General features: G+C 33.2%; 1 protein-coding gene and 2 long non-coding RNA genes across 18 annotated transcripts in view; 1 reads left to right on the forward strand and 2 right to left on the reverse strand.

The window, feature by feature from the left end:
* The window catches only part of LOC121416499 (protein scribble homolog), a 161,673-nt gene extending 146,562 nt beyond the window's left edge, over positions 1-15,111 (reverse strand). For 12 of the 16 annotated variants that reach the window (XM_041610081.1, XM_041610042.1, XM_041610075.1 and 9 more), the window contains exon 1: positions 14,743-15,110. In XM_041610081.1, the coding sequence (XP_041466015.1) occupies positions 14,743-14,904 (162 nt within the window). In that variant the 5' untranslated portion in view covers positions 14,905-15,110. Of the gene's footprint in view, positions 1-14,742 lie in introns of all 16 variants that reach the window. The other 4 variants (XM_041610030.1, XM_041610051.1, XM_041610088.1 and 1 more) reach the window with 1 other exon arrangement.
* Positions 1,978-4,285, reverse strand: LOC121416611. The gene is made up of 2 exons (XR_005970216.1): positions 2,766-4,285; positions 1,978-2,156 (listed from the first exon to the last, which is right to left on the reverse strand). It is a non-coding gene; the product is annotated as an uncharacterized LOC121416611 (long non-coding RNA).
* Positions 5,566-7,062, forward strand: LOC121416620. Its single transcript, XR_005970221.1, has 2 exons — positions 5,566-6,274; positions 6,884-7,062. It is a non-coding gene; the product is annotated as an uncharacterized LOC121416620 (long non-coding RNA).
* Positions 15,112-15,622: the final 511 nt, after the last annotated feature.

The raw sequence follows: 15,622 nt of genomic DNA on the forward strand, positions 1-15,622 counted from the left end.
TTTGAAAACCTATGGTAATGTCATCTAAATTAATCGAGAGTCGCCGATGTTTTGGGCGATGTCCGGGCCAAATTTGTAACGGTGGATCACATTTCATCGCGTATGTAAGAAGGAGACACCGGAGAAGAGACCGTCGTTGTATCAGACGGACGGGTTGTTAGCCGAAATCCACATGCACATGAACAGCTATGATAGCGGGCGTTTTGAAGCATTGCAATTGGGAATATTCCTGCAATGTCTTTGTAACGGTGGATTGGATATCCACGATGTTTTCCCTTTCAAAGCGACGTAAGTACGGAGATTTATCCCGATACTCGTATTTTGAAACTAGTTAAACCTTATCTTTAAAATGTGGAACTGTATTACCATGCAGAAAGTGTTTTTAAGTTTGAAAAATCTCGCTAATTTTCCATCATCTTTCACTTCGGTCCCACATGTAGCTTCTCGTGTAAGTGAAATATGTGATTGAGACATTGCCGTGTTTGTTCCAGATTTGCTGAATGGTTCCAAAGAAAATAATGCTTTTATTAATGTGATTCCGTGCAAACATGTTTTGAATGGTAGCTGACATGATTCAATCGTAATTTAGTTGATTTTTTTTACACAAAAATATGTTGATTCAATAGGCCAATGGATACTCAGAAACAGCTCTTTCACTGATGATCATGACGGTGACATCTCAAATTTGGTACAAAATTTCTCCTTGTTTAAATTGGCTCCTACTGATTCTAGGTAATATGGGTATCAAAGACCTGATGATCAAATTTGAATTTTCCAAAAAAAAAATGAGAATTTCGAACCAGTGGCGGCGCCAGGGGGAGGCAGACCCCCCCCCCCCCAAAAAAAAAAAAAAAAAAAAATTTTTTTTTTTTTTTTTGCTTGTCAGCTGATCCCAGCCCGAAAGGAGGGGGGAGGGGCAAAATAATTTTTCTGTTACTACCCCCCCCCCCTACACATAGTAGATGGGCTTTGTGTATGATGAAGCATGGGAATAATTCAATTACTAGTAATTCTTAGCTATAGGCTTAACCTTCCCCAAACTTTTCATCTTGTTGAATGTTGGTATACTTTTCAGCACTCATTCTTTTTCCCTCATTTCTTTCTCCGTTTTTTCAATTGTATTTTTTTATTTCTATATATTCAGTTAAGGATTTTTTCAATCTTATTTTAATTTATATTTATTCAATTGTTAGGAGAGGGGGTGGGTATTTGTTTTATCAGAAAGCAAGAGCCTTTGTGATTGTTTTCAATGTGATTTTTTTTATTGCAATATAACGACATTTTAAAAACATGTACAAGCGAAGAAAAGAAAAAGTGACACAATCGAGTTTGTTTCACAAGAGTTTATTTGCTGTACATTATCAGAAGGTAAATTGCACATTTGAATTCCATTAATTCATTTAATTCCAATAAAACAAATATATCATGTAATTGCTTGAACAATTAAACTTCATAGTTGAAAATTAAATAGGATGGTCATACAAAACTAAATGGAATTGTCGAGATAACCACCCTAGATTATAATGCAGAATAAAATTAGATTAAATTCATCCATTGAGAAACGAAATTAAAGTAAAGATAATTTATGAAAAGGTACTGGTAATGGGCAAGTAATTGTATTGTGAAAACAAAGTAGAACACAAGAAAGCAAATACAAAAACCTTGTATAAAACATAACTTTATATTTAATTTATGAACTAGGAAATGATGAATTCTAATTGCTATGAAAAAAATACAAAGTGAGGGTGTATTTTGCAAGAACAGATCAGATTCCTTGTCATTGCCCTAGTAATCCACCCCCCTTACTTTAATGAGAAAATGTCAAGACATGTACATGAGTAAATGATTTCATATAATAATATAAAATATCGTGGAAACAATCCAGCAAGTTTTGTTGATTAAAATGTAATAATTTGAATTGTGTAAAAAAATAGTCAAACTTCCAAATACTATTTTTCTCAAATAACTACAGGTAGCCTCTGTTGAAGGTAAAAATGTATATCTTCAGTACATGAAGTGTCAATCTGGTGACCTGTACTCCTGGCCTGATGGCGAGGCACAATTCTACCTCTATCTATTTTGTGACATTGACAGAGTCCTCTTCCACACAGTTGTCATTGGGTCACCGATCATCTTGAAGTTCATAAACTTGTAACCTGAATGCAGAGAGAAATATTGCATGTTATTTCTTATTGTCAGGTTTAGTGTACAGTGTAATACTTTTTTTGCATTTGCCAGTAAGAAGTTTACCATAGAGTTTTTAACCAAAGGAAAAGATTGTAGTTTGCAGTGTTATTCTTGAACATTTATTAGAATAGCTTAGTAGAAATAGTACATTTTACTTTCTTGTTCACGACTCTATGTTCAAACAACAGATGTAAGTTTTTTTTATTCAATTTGTCCACTAAGTACTTTACAATTGTCCTTTTGGCATGCTGGAACTTACTGTTTTATCCAATGCATTTATTCCAGTGATGACATGATTATATTTTAATTAATGTCACTTAGAACTACATTACCATGTACATGTAACTGAGGTAAAATAAGTTAGAGTAAACAAATTGAACAAGTTATATGTGTAAGTATTAATGCATTGTCCATGAATTGCATGCCAATTTTGTGTTGTTTTGTCTTGAAAAACCATACATGTAGCTTAGAAGAACTAAACTAGTACCTTTTCCCTACATCTTTTTCACCCGAGTATTGTATCAAAGGTATCAAAATTATAATCGTGTACATGTATGAATAAAAAAAAAACATTTTACCTGTTCATTGATGCATTTTAGAAGCTTGCCTGTAGATGTTGTATTTCTACACTTGAGTAAGATGAGTTAACTCGCATTAGTGTGTTGATACTAAAAGAATGGCAAGTACATGTAATACTATTCAATATGATCATTACAAGGACATGATGTCCATGTAACGGAGGTATGTACATTTGAAAGTAATATCGTGAAGGAGATATTTTAAAGTAATAAAGATTTGGAGATCATAAGCTAGCACTCTTTTTTTTTCCCCTTTAGACAGAAACATTTGTTTCCAGAGATAGACGGAAGTGGAACCTTGAGGATTACCTTAGTATTATTTTAAATATTAATTTATCAATAATTTTGTACATTTTTCCTTGTTTAAACTCTAATTTAAATTGCTTTTATTTGCAAAGAATTTGACATGAAAAATGTTTTTTAGTATAATCAATTGATCTTGTGCAAATATTCTAAGGCGTGAAGTGGAATTTGGTGTTTAATGGCCATTAATGGACCTTAACTTAGCAATGCTTCAAAGTATACCTCTGTTACTGAGACATGATGTCCATGTAACGGTGGTATGTACATTTGAAAGTAATATCTTGAAGGAGTTATTTTAAAGTAAAAAGAATTGGAGATCATAAGATAGCACTGTTTTGTTTTTTCCCTTTAGGCAGAAACGTAAATGTTTCCAGAGGTAGACGGAAGTGGAAACTTGAGGATTATCGTAGTATGATTTTAAATATAATTTGTCAATAATTTTGTACATTTTTCCTTGTTTAAACTCTAATTTAATTTGCTTTTATTTGCAAAGAATTTGACATGCAAAATGTTTTTCTTTAGTGTAATCAATTGATCTTGTGCAAATATTCTAAGGCATGAAGTGGAATTTGGTGTGTAATGGCCATTAATGGACATTAACTTAACATTGCTTCTAAGTATACCTCTGTTACTGAGACATGATGTCCATGTAACGGTGGTAACACTAAAAATAGAAGGTTATGCCAGAAAGAGTAGTTTAGTTTTTCCAAAGAGAATATTCCATTCTGTTGAGGCATGACTTCTCTCAACTATTTAGTTCTACATGCCATCATAAATTCAATTTTCTAGACTGGTGAGAAAAAAGAACGACACAGAACATGGCACTGGTATACACACAGAGCATCAAGTTCCATTTATTGATGCTAAATCTTTCAAAATATATATGCCATGTTGAAAAGTGTGGAATAAAGTGACTAACAATGTTGTTAGCAAAATATTTATCAAGAGTAATGGAGATCAACCCCTTTATTTTGACAGTGGGAGAGCATAGTCTTAGTAAGGATGATAAATGATGTCCATGTAACGGTGGTATTTTGTCAAATCTTATTTCTCAGTTTACTCCAATATGCAGGGTGGTATGAAATGCCTGTAAGTGGATTTAGCTGAAGGATTGTCCCATGAAACATATAAGAAATAAAACATTTCATTTATTACATTTCTATTTTTTGACCCTGATGTCACAATTTTTGCCCCAACCCCATGGAATGACCCAGCTACCAATACGTGTGTATAGAGTCAATCAGATGACAATAATATCAAATTGTTTCATGGAAAATACATTTTAATATTACAGTGAGTGTATAAATATTGATAAAATAATGTTAGAAAATAGTTTAGGCCCTGAATTTTGGATGAGAAATAAAAAAAAGTGAAATTCTAGCTATCTTTTTGAATCACTAACTGTACTTTCTTAACCTATTTTTTGTACATATAGAGGTGCATATCTCCATTATCAATATGCAGGATGTTTTCAATAGCAAAGCTTTGCTGTTGGGGGCATTGGCACTGACTAAGAAATGTGTCAATATTTTCGCGTGTTGTTAAATTCGCGGCCGATCGGCAATTCGCGAAATCCGCGAAAATAAAACCCCCGCGAAAATAACAGCTCCTACAGTATTTCAATATTTGAAGCACTAAATAATTATTTTCGAACACAATTTTTTCTGGGCTTCATTTATATAAGGGTCATTCCATGGGGTTGGGGCAAAAATTGTGACATCAGGGTCAAAAAATAGAAATGTAATAAATGAAATGTTTTATTTCTTATATGTTTCATGGACAATCCTTCAACTAAATCCACTTACAGGCATTTCATACCAACCTGCATATTGGAGTAAACTGAGAAATAAGATTTGACAAAATACCACCGTTACATGGACATCATTTATCATCCTTACTAAGACTATGCTCTCCCACTGTCAAAATAAAGGGGTTGATCTCCATTACTCTTGATAAATATTTTGCTAACAACATTGTTAGTCATTTTATTCCACACTTTTCAACATGGCATATATATTTTGAAAGATTTAGCATCAATAAATGGAACTTGATGCTCTGTGTGTATACCAGTGCCATGTTCTGTGTCGTTCTTTTTTCTCACCAGTCTAGAAAATTGAATTTATGATGGCATGTAGAACTAAATAGTTGAGAGAAGTCATGCCTCAACAGAATGGAATATTCTCTTTGGAAAAAATAAACTACTCTTTCTGGCATAACCTTCTATTTTTGGTGTTACCACCGTTACATGGACATCATGTCTCAGTAACAGAGGTATACTTAGAAGCAATGTTAAGTTAATGTCCATTAATGGCCATTACACACCAAATTCCACTTCATGCCTTAGAATATTTGCACAAGATCAATTGATTACACTAAAGAAAAACATTTTGCATGTCAAATTCTTTGCAAATAAAAGCAAATTAAATTAGAGTTTAAACAAGGAAAAATGTACAAAATTATTGACAAATTATATTTAAAATCATACTACATGTACGATAATCCTCAAGTTTCCACTTCCGTCTACCTCTGGAAACATTTACGTTTCTGCCTAAATGGAAAAAACAAAACAGTGCTATCTTATGATCTCCAATTCTTTTTACTTTAAAATAACTCCTTCAAGATATTACTTTCAAATGTACATATCACCGTTACATGGACATCATGTCTCAGTAACAGAGGTATACTTTGAAGCATTGCTAAGTTAAGGTCCATTAATGGCCATTAAACACCAAATTCCACTTCATGCCTTAGAATATTTGCACAAGATCAATTGATTATACTAAAAAACATTTTTCATGTCAAATTCTTTGCAAATAAAAGCAATTTAAATTAGAGTTTAAACAAGGAAAAATGTACAAAATTATTGATAAATTTATGTTTAAAATAATACTAAGGTAATCCTCAAGGTTCCACTTCCGTCTATCTCTGGAAACAAATGTTTCTGTCTAAAGCGGAAAAAAACAAAAGAGTGCTAGCTTATGATCTCCAAATCTTTATTACTTTAAAATATCTCCTTCACGGTATTACTTTCAAAAGTACATACCTCCGTTACATGGACATCATGTCCTTGTAATGATCATATTGAATAGTATTACATGTACTTGCCATTCTTTTAGTATCAACACACTAATGCGAGTTAACTCATCTTACTCAAGTGTAGAAATACAACATCTACAGGCAAGCTTCTAAAATGCATCAATGAACAGGTAAAATGTTTTTTTTTATTCATACATGTACACGATTATAATTTTGATACCTTTGATACAATACTCGGGTGAAAAAGATGTAGGGAAAAGGTACTAGTTTAGTTCTTCTAAGCTACATGTATGGTTTTTCAAGACAAAACAACACAAAGTTGGCATGCAATTCATGGACAATGCATTAATACCTTACACATATAACTTGTTCAATTTGTTTACTCTACATGTAACTTATTTTACCTCAGTTACATGGTAATGTAGTTCTAAGTGACATTAATTAAAATATAATCATGTCTTCACTGGAATAAATGCATTGGATAAAACAGTAAGTTCCAGCATGCCAAAAGGACAATTGTAAAGTACTTAGTGGACAAATTGAATAAAAAAACTTACACCTGTTGTTTGAACATAGAGTTGTGAACAAGAAAGTAAAATGTATTATTTCTACTAAGCTATTCTAATAAATGTTCAAGAATAACACTGCAAACTACAATCTTTTCCTTTGGTTAAAAACTCTATGGTAAACTTCTTACTGGCAAATGCAAAAAAAAGTATTACACTGTACACTAAACCTGACAATAAGAAATAACATGCAATATTTCTCTCTGCATTCAGGTTACAAGTTTATGAACTTCAAGATGATCGGTGACCCAATGACAACTGTGTGGAAGAGGACTCTGTCAATGTCACAAAATAGATAGAGGTAGAATTGTGCCTCGCCATCAGGCCAGGAGTACAGGTCACCAGATTGACACTTCATGTACTGAAGATATACATTTTTACCTTCAACAGAGGCTACCTGTAGTTATTTGAGAAAAATAGTATTTGGAAGTTTGACTATTTTTTTACACAATTCAAATTATTACATTTTAATCAACAAAACTTGCTGGATTGTTTCCACGATATTTTATATTATTATATGAAATCATTTACTCATGTACATGTCTTGACATTTTCTCATTAAAGTAAGGGGGTGGATTACTAGGGCAATGACAAGGAATCTGATCTGTTCTTGCAAAATACACCCTCACTTTGTATTTTTTTCATAGCAATTAGAATTCATCATTTCCTAGTTCATAAATTAAATATAAAGTTGTTTTATACAAGGTTTTTGCATTTGCTTTCTTGTGTTCTACTTTGTTTTCACAATACAATTACTTGCCCATTACCGGTACCTTTTCATAAATTATCTTTACTTTAATTTCGTTTCTCAATGGATGAATTTAATCTAATTTTATTCTGCATTATAATCAAGGGTGGTTATCTCGACAATTCCATTTAGTTTTGTATGACCATCCTATTTAATTTTCAACTATGAAGTTTAATTGTTCAAGCAATTACATAATATATTTATGTTTTATTGGAATTAAATGAATTAATGGAATTCAAATCTGCAATTTACCTTCTGATACAGCAAATAAACTCTTGTGAAACAAACTCGATTGTGTCACTTTTTCTTTTCTTCGCTTGTACATGTTTTTAAAATGTCGTTATATTGCAATAAAAAAAATCACATTGAAAACAATCACAAAGGCTTTTGCTTTCTGATAAAACAAATACCCACCCCCTCTCCTAACAATTGAATAAATATAAATTAAAATACGGTTGAAAAAAAATCCTTAACAACTGAATATATAGAAATAAAAAAATACAATTGAAAAAACGGAGAAAGAACTGAGCCTCTGAGGGAAAAAGAATGAGTGCTGAAAAGTATACCAACATTCAACAAGATGAAAAGTTTTGGGAAGGTTAAGCCTATAGCTAAGAATTACTAGTAATTGAATTATTCCCATGCTTCATCATACACAAAGCCCATCTACTATGTGTAGGGGGGGGGTACATGTAGTAACAGAAAAAATTATTTTTTTTTGGGGGGGGGGGGTCTGCCTCCCCGTGGCGCCGCCACTGGTTCTAAATTCTCATTTTTTTTGCAAATTCAAATTTGATCATCAGGTCTTTGATACCCATATTACCTAGAATCAGTAGGAGCCAATTTAAACAAGGAGAAAATTTGTACCAAATTTGAGATGTCACCGTCATGATCATCAGTGAAAGAGCTGTTTCTGAGTATCCATTGGCCTATTGAATCAACATATTTTTGTGTAAAAAAAATCAACTAAATTACGATTGAATCATGTCAGCTACCATTCAAAACATGTTTGCACGGAATCACAGTAATAAAAGCATTATTTTCTTTGGAACCATTCAGCAAATCTGGAACAAACACGGCAATGTCTCAATCACATATTTCACTTACACGAGAAGCTACATGTGGGACCGAAGTGAAAGATGATGGAAAATTAGCGAGATTTTTCAAACTTAAAAACACTTTCTGCATGGTAATACAGTTCCATATTTTAAAGATATGGCTTAACTAGTTTCAAAATACGAGTATCGGGATAAATCTCCGTACTTACGTCGCTTTGAAAGGGAAAACATCGTGGATATCCAATCCACCGTTACACAGACATTGCAGGAATATTCCCAATTGCAATGCTTCAAAACACCCGCTATCATAGCTGTTCATGTGCATGTGGATTTCGGCTAACAACCCGTCCGTCTGATACAACGACGGTCTCTTCTCCGGTGTCTCCTTCTTACATACGCGATGAAATGTGATCCACCGTTACAAATTTGGCCCGGACATCGCCCAAAACATCGGCGACTCTCGATTAATTTAGATGACATTACCATAGGTTTTCAAAGCTACATGTAATCTTTTGATTAACAGTTGCTTACTTCCTGCCCTTTATTTCTGACACATAATTTTGGAAAAAATGATTTCTGATTTTTAGATATAAACCACATTACCGCCGTTACAGAAAAAATAAACGAGGACATCGCATGTAACGGTGGTATGCCGATTTGTAGGAATGATTTATGATATGAAGTCTCTTTTCATTTGCTATCCCATTACTGTTTTGTTATTAAACAAATGTTGCTTTATCAATTATGGCCATTTGAATTTGACTAAGTCTGTCTTTTGATTAGATATCTTCAACTGAAAATGACCATTTTGGATGTCACACTTGGTACCCCAAAAAAGAGTCTGGACATCATCATTTAAAGTCTCACCATCAATAATACTTGCAGTTCAACATTTTTATTTCTGCATCAAGTAATTGCTTACATAACTGCCTTCCAACAAAACCACATTGCAACATCAAAACACCAAACACATTTTCAGGATAAAGCTAACAATTCATAAGGAACACAAAGAGTGCTGTTGCCCCAACCCCGTGGAATGACCCATAACATATCACAGACACAGGTGACAAGTGTGACCTTCTAGCTCAGATTTTTTAAAAGTCAAACCAATGTTAACCAATCAATTTAAAACAGGAAGTTTTGTATATATGCTACATGTAGTCTTTGCACGGAGACACACTTGTTGATCAAAGTTTCAATCAGGGTCTGTGCCTGCAGACTAGGTTCTGGATTGCCTTGTTGAAATTCTCACTTGAATGAATGCCTGATTTACAACTAAATGGGTATTCAAGCCAAAAAATATGAAATTAATGTGATTTGAACAAAGAGTACAATTTAACAAGCAAAGCAATGAACATTTCAATGGAATAAAAATATATAGTTACTTTATGCAGTGTGCACAAGGCCTCTTTGGTGAAAGTGAAACAGATACACTGTAGAACTACATATACATGTACATAATAAATACACTGTCTTCTAAACCAAGTTCTACATGTACATGTACATTATTATGTTTCCCAAACCATATCAGCTCATGGGTCTGTTAACTAGAAAACATCCCTCATGTTACATGTACCTCCATGATGCACATGTAGGTAGGAACTAGATACTACTTCAGGCTAAGTGCTTAAAATGTAGATTTGGTCTGATACAGATGTATCCTCGGGGTTTTTAAGATACATATTAGAAGTAGGATGAAAATTAACATACAGTAGAGCAATTCAAATGTACATGTAGTGTGCATTCAAAAGCAGATGGAACATCAAAATTCAAATCACAACAGAACAGAACAGTAGTTTGGGCCTCTGTATTTACACATACATATTAAATTATAAATCAATCCATAATCTGGAGTCCCCCAAAGGAAGTGTGCACAAGGCCAATCCTTAACACACTGCAGTATAGTACACATTAATGAATGTGTAGACAGTCATTGAAATTCATGTTACTTCGAGACAGACAAGATTCAACATACATGTGCCTTCTACATGTAGCTATGTCCTCTCCTAGTTCTTATGATACCTAACAGGAACTTGATGCTAATTCAATTACGCATCCATCAAAGGGCAAGTCGATTTGACTCTAGTCTGCTTGCTTTGCTTATTCAGACATGTACATACACTTCATACATGTACATACCCTTTTTAATCAATCATACTGCATCTTACATACTGTAAAACTTGGAATACTACTCTTGCTGATCTGACACTTCCAATACAGAATTACAAATGATTTGTTCATGAGTATAATGACAGACGTTACTGTACAATTTACATGATACCAACCTCTTTCAAAAGCTGGCCTTTTCACCCTATTTGACTACATTAATAAGTAATGTTATTATATTGATGATAGAAGATCATGTTAGAAGTTTATACACGTAAGTGATAATACATATACTTGAGGCTTAACAATGGTTTTTATAAATCATGTTTACACCTATTTTCATATGATTTCTTTTACATCAGTCTATATTAAAGGCATTTATCAACACTGTGCAGAAAATACATGTACTGTGTTTTTCAAATTATGGGGAGTACAATAAAAGGAAAGACCCAGCCCTGATTGAAACATATCCTGTAAAAAAAAAATAAAATCATTAAATAACTTACCTATCATATTATAGCCTACATGTAGGTCTATGTTAATTTCTAAAATATTTTTCTTACCTAAAGTATGATTGCAATCACAAGGTGCATAGTGATTGCAAACAACATCTGAGAGTAAGAAGAGAGACAAGTCAGGTGACCTGTCAACATCACTCACTAACTACATGTAATTCTTTTGTATTTTATTACATGAAATATGGAATATTCTAATTTTCTCCTCATAGCCCTGTTAAACAAAGTTTTATTTCTCCCTGAACATGTAGGAGCATTTATGACAGTTACTGGATTAACCATAACACATGATTTAATTACCTACATGTACCTATTACCAGATACTGTACATTGTATTGGAAAAATGCAGAGATCTGCAGTCAAGTTTCCAGGTCTAGCTTTCACCCAAGCTCTATCTTCCTCCACAAAGTTTAAAAAAAACAAGCACAATTAAACTGGAAATTCTCTGTGTTGAACGAAGAAAAAAAATCAAACTTATCTATTGCATCCATTTTCCTAAAAATTTTGCTCTCTTTTGGGTAATTTTGTAATATTTTAGTGCATTTCTGCTGTCAATCTTATCTTGTCTTGATGTTGATGTCCCCAATGATCAAAGTGTTATATATTTATGGCAAAGTTGAATAAATTTGACTTGACCTTGTCTGGATCCGCCCCTGCCTTAAAGGGGAAGTTCACCCTGAAGAAAACTTTGTTGTAAAAATATTTAAAAATATTGGTGGAGGTTTGAGGAAAATCCGTTAAAGAGAAAGAAAGTTATTAGAGCTCAAATTTTTGGATTTAAGATGTGATAAACGAGCAGCTGCCCCATGTGTTATGTAATATACAATGCATGAATTTCAAATTTTATATGTTTCCTGATGACTTAATTTTGTTTTCTATTCATGATCGGGTGTGAAATGATTTGTCTATTGATATACAAAAGTTTTAGTAAAAACCATTTTCAATTTTCTGAGAAAATGACATTTCATTGATTTTTTACCATTCGCTATGTAGGAATTCTGCTCGCATATGACGTCACAAATCATATTTATAATTGAAATTCTAATAACTTTTTTAAATTATTCGATGAATTTTTCTCAAACCTTCGGCAATATTTTTTATCATTTTTTCTGTTATTTTTACAATAAACTTTTTGTCAGGGTGAATTTCCCCTTTAAGTCACAACTACAATGTACAATGCTGCAATTGCATACAAAGCCTTCTGTCTTTGGAGGACTAAGTCTAAGAATTGTTCTAGAGTGAGAGGGTTCAAAATTTCAAAACAGAATTAAGAACAGAAAAAAAATGGAATGGATTATGGCAGTGAGATGCCTGGAGCCTGGGCTGGCCCTGGCAATGCCATTGCCCAAGTGGCAAGTGTGCCTTTTGACAATTTGACTTTTGTCCGAGCTCAGACCCTCTCGCATGCGATGTTTTGAAATCGGCAGTGAATTATTTATACGTGTGAGGAACTCCATGCTGGCTCTAAATCACCGAGTGAAACTTTGTATAAACTGTAAAGTAAGAATATTAGTTTTAATTCTTTTTAAAGATCTTGATGTTGCATGAATTTAATATTTTCCCACCTTTTTCACTCTGAGTCTGAGTATCAGATTCAGAGCGAATTTTGGGTCTCAATGTTCGGGTAGGTAGTGTATAGCGGAAGTGAAGTGGAGTGGATCCTGCACGAACATCACTTGAGGTAGCCTAACACTAACAATAACATGACCTCCTTTTAGTGCTGCAAATCAGGCGGCATGTTCGGGTTCGGTTCGGCGGAGCTCGGCAATAAATGCCAAATTAAATTTATCACATAAAGAAAAAAAGTTCACCGACCCACGAAAAATTAAATAGTTGAATGATCTGTCATATACTTGTAATAAATTTTGTTTCTAAAAAGAATAGTTATGAAAATTGTTGCATAACTTTCGTTTGTTTTAATCTTTAAACAAAAATATGAGTCATTTCTACTTTCATTTTTAAAATGAAAAAAAATCAAAAGAAAAAATATTCATAATCAGAGAATCAGGACATTATCAGAATTACAATGATCAGAATTTTTTTTTTCATGATTATTTCATGCACCTAAGATCATGATCGATTACAATGTCATTGCCAACGCAGCTTCTCTAATTCTAAAGTGTTGATCGGGAATGTCGAAATAGTAGACAAACAACCTCCACTAAACTGTTATTATACTGGTAAAATTCACATTCCAAAGGATATGAAATGTTTTAGAAAGTCCCTATTTTCCGAAAAGTGGTTAAATCTGGTCAATAAACTACTTTAAAAGGATAAAATATCAGTCCATTCTTGGTCCAGAAAGATCGATGCTACGTGACTTCAAACATATTTCCAACACGAAAATTAGTACATGGGACTGTACCCTGTATTTTAGTGTTATGAAATCACTCGGCGATGATGGAACTGATAATTTATCATTTAATTTTCAGTAATTGACCAGATTAAACCACTTTTTAGAAAATATTGACAACAGAAAAACGTTTCAAGTTCGGAATACGAATTTTACCTGTATAATAGCAACTGAGAGCAGGTTGTTTGGACTTCCTGTTTCAACTTTCCTTACCAACCATTTCCAGAACATTGATCAGGGAACATGCGTTGATTTGGTTTGAATTTTTATCTTTTCTGTTTTTTTCAACCTCATTCCTTCATCTCTTATTTATCTTTTATATTAATATGGAAATTTCAGAAGGTTGAATATATGTACTTTACCATTACTTTGTCAGTCACAAGGAATTAATTTATGTCTTGTCTTTTTCTTTTTTAAATACAAAACAATTAAATGTACGTCCGATTAGAGCAATACGTAATTCAACTACACTTTTCAACCGAGTTAAGCTTAAAATTTCCCTAAGTTTTATGAAGAAAAAAATAAATTCATGTTTATAAAAAATATTGAAAATGATAAAAATTTAATCAAACACGAGACAGAAGCTGTCATACTTTGTCATTTACGAGGAATGAATTTATGTCTGGTTCTTTTTCTTTATTAAATACAAAATGATTAGGTCCGATTACGATCACGATCGATTACGGCAATACATAATTACACCACACTTTTATACCGAGTTTAGCTTCAAAATGTCCCCTCATTTTATCAAGAAAAAATATATTCATGTTAATAAAATATTCTTAAGTTGATAACAGTTCAATCAAAGACGAGATGGGAGCTATCATAATAGATTTTAAAAATATATTGAGTGGAATTCTTTTTGTTTACAATCGCTAACCAATATATATATTTTTTTAATTTTATACTTAAATCTGTGTAGATCTAGTCATTGTACTCATGAATTGCAAATTAACATCCTTTTTTTTTTTTTACCGAACCAGGCCTTTGTGTTCGGTTCGGTCCGGTTCGGAAGTGCCAAGTTTAGCGAACTTCCGTTCGGTTCGGCAGTTCGGCTACAGCACTACCCCCTTCTAAGTTAATTCAAATATTTTTTTTTTTTTTACGTGTTGTTACTGGTAGAACATTTTTTTTTGTGTTAAAAAAAAAATCAACTGGAATGACTCAAACTCAAACTTCAATTCAAAGTCAAACATAAACATTTGATTATCAAACATTCGTAATCTTTCAACACAATAGTTTTCAATGTCAATGTGCTTAATTAATGTGAGGAAACAGGGCCAGATTCTTACTCTTGGTAAATCTCTGATTTGATTAGCGTCCAACCGCAGCTCTTCCAGTGTGCGTGCATAGCGATACACATCGTCCGGTACTCCCGGCAGGTTGCAATGTCTCTTGTCGATGTATTCGACGTGCCTGTTGCAGGCCCGAAATAGCGGAATACACTTGAACATAGTGGTCTAAAATCCTCCTTCGTCCAGACGTATAATCCGAGGACGAAGCCAGCATGTGGATAATGTCCAAAAATGAGAAAAATCCACGACTGCAAAGAGAAATGAAACTTTGGCTTTTGCTTAAATTCCGTAGTTTTCCCAAATATGCGGCAGCCCAAAATCGCCTTTGCAAAGCAAAGATGTCCGCCCAAGTGACGTCACTACGAGTTCGAGTTAATCACCGAATTTGTATACGATACAAACTGGAGATTGTTTCTCCGAGATAGAGAGCATATAAATTTACGTCGCCATCTTGCTTCACCCATAAGTCACGAAAGACAGTACAATCCGAGGTACAATCTATATAAAAACAAGTGAAAAAACGTTTATAATTGGTTTTTATTTCATTGTGTAACCATGTGGTATTATCTTACTTGTGCATGTAAAGTTAGGTAGGCTAATATACACTCTAAATCCAGATCGGCTGTTTTAAACCTTGTAGGCATCTATATAGTCTATAGATAAGTATAAATTTAAAAAAACTTGAATTTACATATTTTGAGATTTGAAAGTTAATCATAAATATTTAAAATAAATCCAACACTGGAATGGTCACTATCCACAGCCGATTTGGATTTATTTTAAATCCTTGGAATTTCAAGTGCATGTATAGGCCAACTTAATTAAAGGAGAATGTCAAAACCATTGGAAGAAGATGGCTTGTGTGAAAACAGAAAAA

The sequence above is a fragment of the Lytechinus variegatus genome, chromosome 1 (assembly GCF_018143015.1).
Source record: "Lytechinus variegatus isolate NC3 chromosome 1, Lvar_3.0, whole genome shotgun sequence".
Classification (NCBI taxonomy): domain Eukaryota; kingdom Metazoa; phylum Echinodermata; class Echinoidea; order Temnopleuroida; family Toxopneustidae; genus Lytechinus; species Lytechinus variegatus.